General features: G+C 60.3%; 1 protein-coding gene across 1 annotated transcript in view; it reads left to right on the top strand.

Annotated features, from left to right (window-relative positions):
* The window catches only part of DPYSL4 (dihydropyrimidinase like 4), a 13,214-nt gene that overhangs the window by 3,161 nt on the left and 7,747 nt on the right, over positions 1–2,306 (top strand). The window contains exon 3 of the mRNA XM_004701228.2: positions 1,786–1,874. Within this exon, the coding sequence (XP_004701285.1) occupies positions 1,786–1,874 (89 nt within the window). The remainder of the gene's footprint in view (positions 1–1,785; positions 1,875–2,306) is intronic.

Genomic DNA, 2,306 nt, shown 5'->3' with positions numbered 1-2,306 from the left:
ACCCCGCACAGACTGACTCGCTTCTCCTCACTGGATCAGACCCTTGCTTGGACCCTGGTAGGGTGCAGGGTGCAGGGGCTAGGGAGCACCTCTTCCAAAGCTGGGTCAGAAAGATACTGATGAATGGGGGAGGCAGGGGCTCCTGTGTTAAGACTTACCTTAATGTACACGCCCCCTTCCCCAGATACACACACTCACACGTGCCACATGCACACCCACACACACCGCATATGCACACACACACACAAACACACACACACACACACACTCACAAAGGTTTCCTGTGTTTAAGTCCAGGAGCTGAAAGCAGTTGGGGAAATGGGGTGACAGGCGGACCCCAGCTGGAAAATCTCATCCTGCCCAAGAAGAGACAGGCAGGAGAGGGGCTGTATAAACGCTGGCAGGGGCCAGGCCAGAGCTGGCCTGGGATCAGGGGACCAGGTGGAGAGGGCTGGCCCAGTAGCTGCCGACAGCAGGGCTGGGGGCCACAGAGCTCTGTTTTCAGGTCATGGTCTCTCCGGACCCAGCTGGAACCTAACAGAGTGACCGTGTCCACCGAGCTTCACTGACGACACTGGAGCTCACTCCGGCGACATGCACTGTGCACATATGATGAAACACTCCATGGAGAGTGTTCCCGGCCCATTTAAAGTGTGAAATCTCCCCAGACCGGGCAGTGTGAGGACCAGAGGAGAGCTGGCCTTCAGCCAAGCCCAATGCTACCCCCCACGCAACCCCTCCAGTGGACACTGGCTGGCCGTTTCAGTTCAATGCACAGATCCTCGGCTACTTGGCACCGAGTCAGAGTAGTGGAAAAGGCATTCGGACTCAGAAATAAGCTGGGCAGGGACCAGGCTGCCCTGATCAGTCCGTAGGGCCTGGCCGGTATGCTGCCCTGCCTCTCACCCACTGCTGGCCCACAAGCCCTCACCTGTTCAACCCCAGAAACCCCCTGGATGAGGGCCCCACCGCTACTACACAGCTCACCTTCTACGCAGCAGCCAACTTGGGCCCTCACTTGGACACAACCAGACCACTGCTGAATGCCGCCAAAGACTCCCAAGCCCACCTCCAGGACCCCTTCCCAGGACCCCAGCCCTGCCTGTTCCCTCTCTGCCAGGGCCTCTCCTCAAGGCTCAGCCCCCAGCCTCTGAGCTCCACCCTCCTCAACCCCAGGGCCTTTGCACAGCCTGCTGTGTGACCTAGCGCAGGTCCCATGCTCCAGGGTTGCTGCCTCAGGCCCTTCTTGTCTCATCCCCAGCTGGACAATCCTGCCTTGCCCCCTGTCACCTCTCTGTGCTCCTCGCCTTCACCACAGTCTACGTTTGTGTCCCTGGGGGCCGGGTCCACAGCCACGGGAGTGAGCACAAGGAACTGGGAGGTGGGGGCCTCTGGAGGGGCCTTTGTGCCTATCTCCCAACACCAGAGGGCAGCTGCCAAGACAATCCACGCAGTGCGTGGCCACCCCCACCCCCACCCCACCCACTTTGTTCTTACCAAAGGAAAACCCTGTTATCCTGGGGGCGGGCCTGGGGCGGGGTGGTGGCCAGCCTGCCTGGACAGTGGAGGGCGGTGCCGGCAGCTGTGCTCTTGAGGGTCAGCATGGGTGGCTTTTATTGTGCTGCCAGCCCTCAGAAAGACTGGCCATCTCAGGAGCTCTGTGAAGGGGCAGTGTTGCCGTCGAGCCCACGACACTGGCTGACACGCTGTGCGTGTCCCCTTGCGGGACAATTCGACACCGAGGAGTAAGGCCTGCAGAAGCAGTCCCTTGTGTTGTGTCCGTAGAGCGACGGGCTCCTGATCAGGGGCGGGAAGATCGTCAACGACGACCAATCCTTTCACGCGGATGTGTTGGTGGAAGACGGTCTGATCAAGTAAGCCCCCCACCCCGCATGCCCACGTGGGAGCCAGTGGTTTATTTGGTGGGAGGTTCGTATAAAGGTGGTGACTTCTGGTTCCTTGCCACGCGGAGCCAGCCTGGCCTCCCGGGGTCACTGTGTTAGCGCAGCCTCCACCCCCACCCTCCCCCCACCTCCCCCCTGTCTCTGTGTTAACATGCACACAGTGGTGTGTGCCAGCTCCTCTCACGGCTGTTAGCGCCCTTCCCCAGGAGATTCGAGATAGGGGGTCGAACCCGCCCAGTGTGTCACAGAAGCCACCTGGCCATTTGTCCCTGTGAAGACTGCACTGGCTTCCTTCTACCCGGGCCAGTGGAGCTGGGGGCCATGAGTGGGGCTGATTAGGTCACAATAGGTCTGCTTTGGTCCCGAGAAGATTGCAAGGTGGCTTCACTCGGTAACCCGGGT

The sequence above is a fragment of the Echinops telfairi genome, unplaced genomic scaffold (genome assembly GCF_000313985.2).
Source record: "Echinops telfairi isolate 266 unplaced genomic scaffold, ASM31398v2 ScPeMD7_70;HRSCAF=299, whole genome shotgun sequence".
In the NCBI taxonomy this organism is placed as follows: domain Eukaryota; kingdom Metazoa; phylum Chordata; class Mammalia; order Afrosoricida; family Tenrecidae; genus Echinops; species Echinops telfairi.
This window is presented reverse-complemented; position numbering and strand designations above follow the sequence as displayed.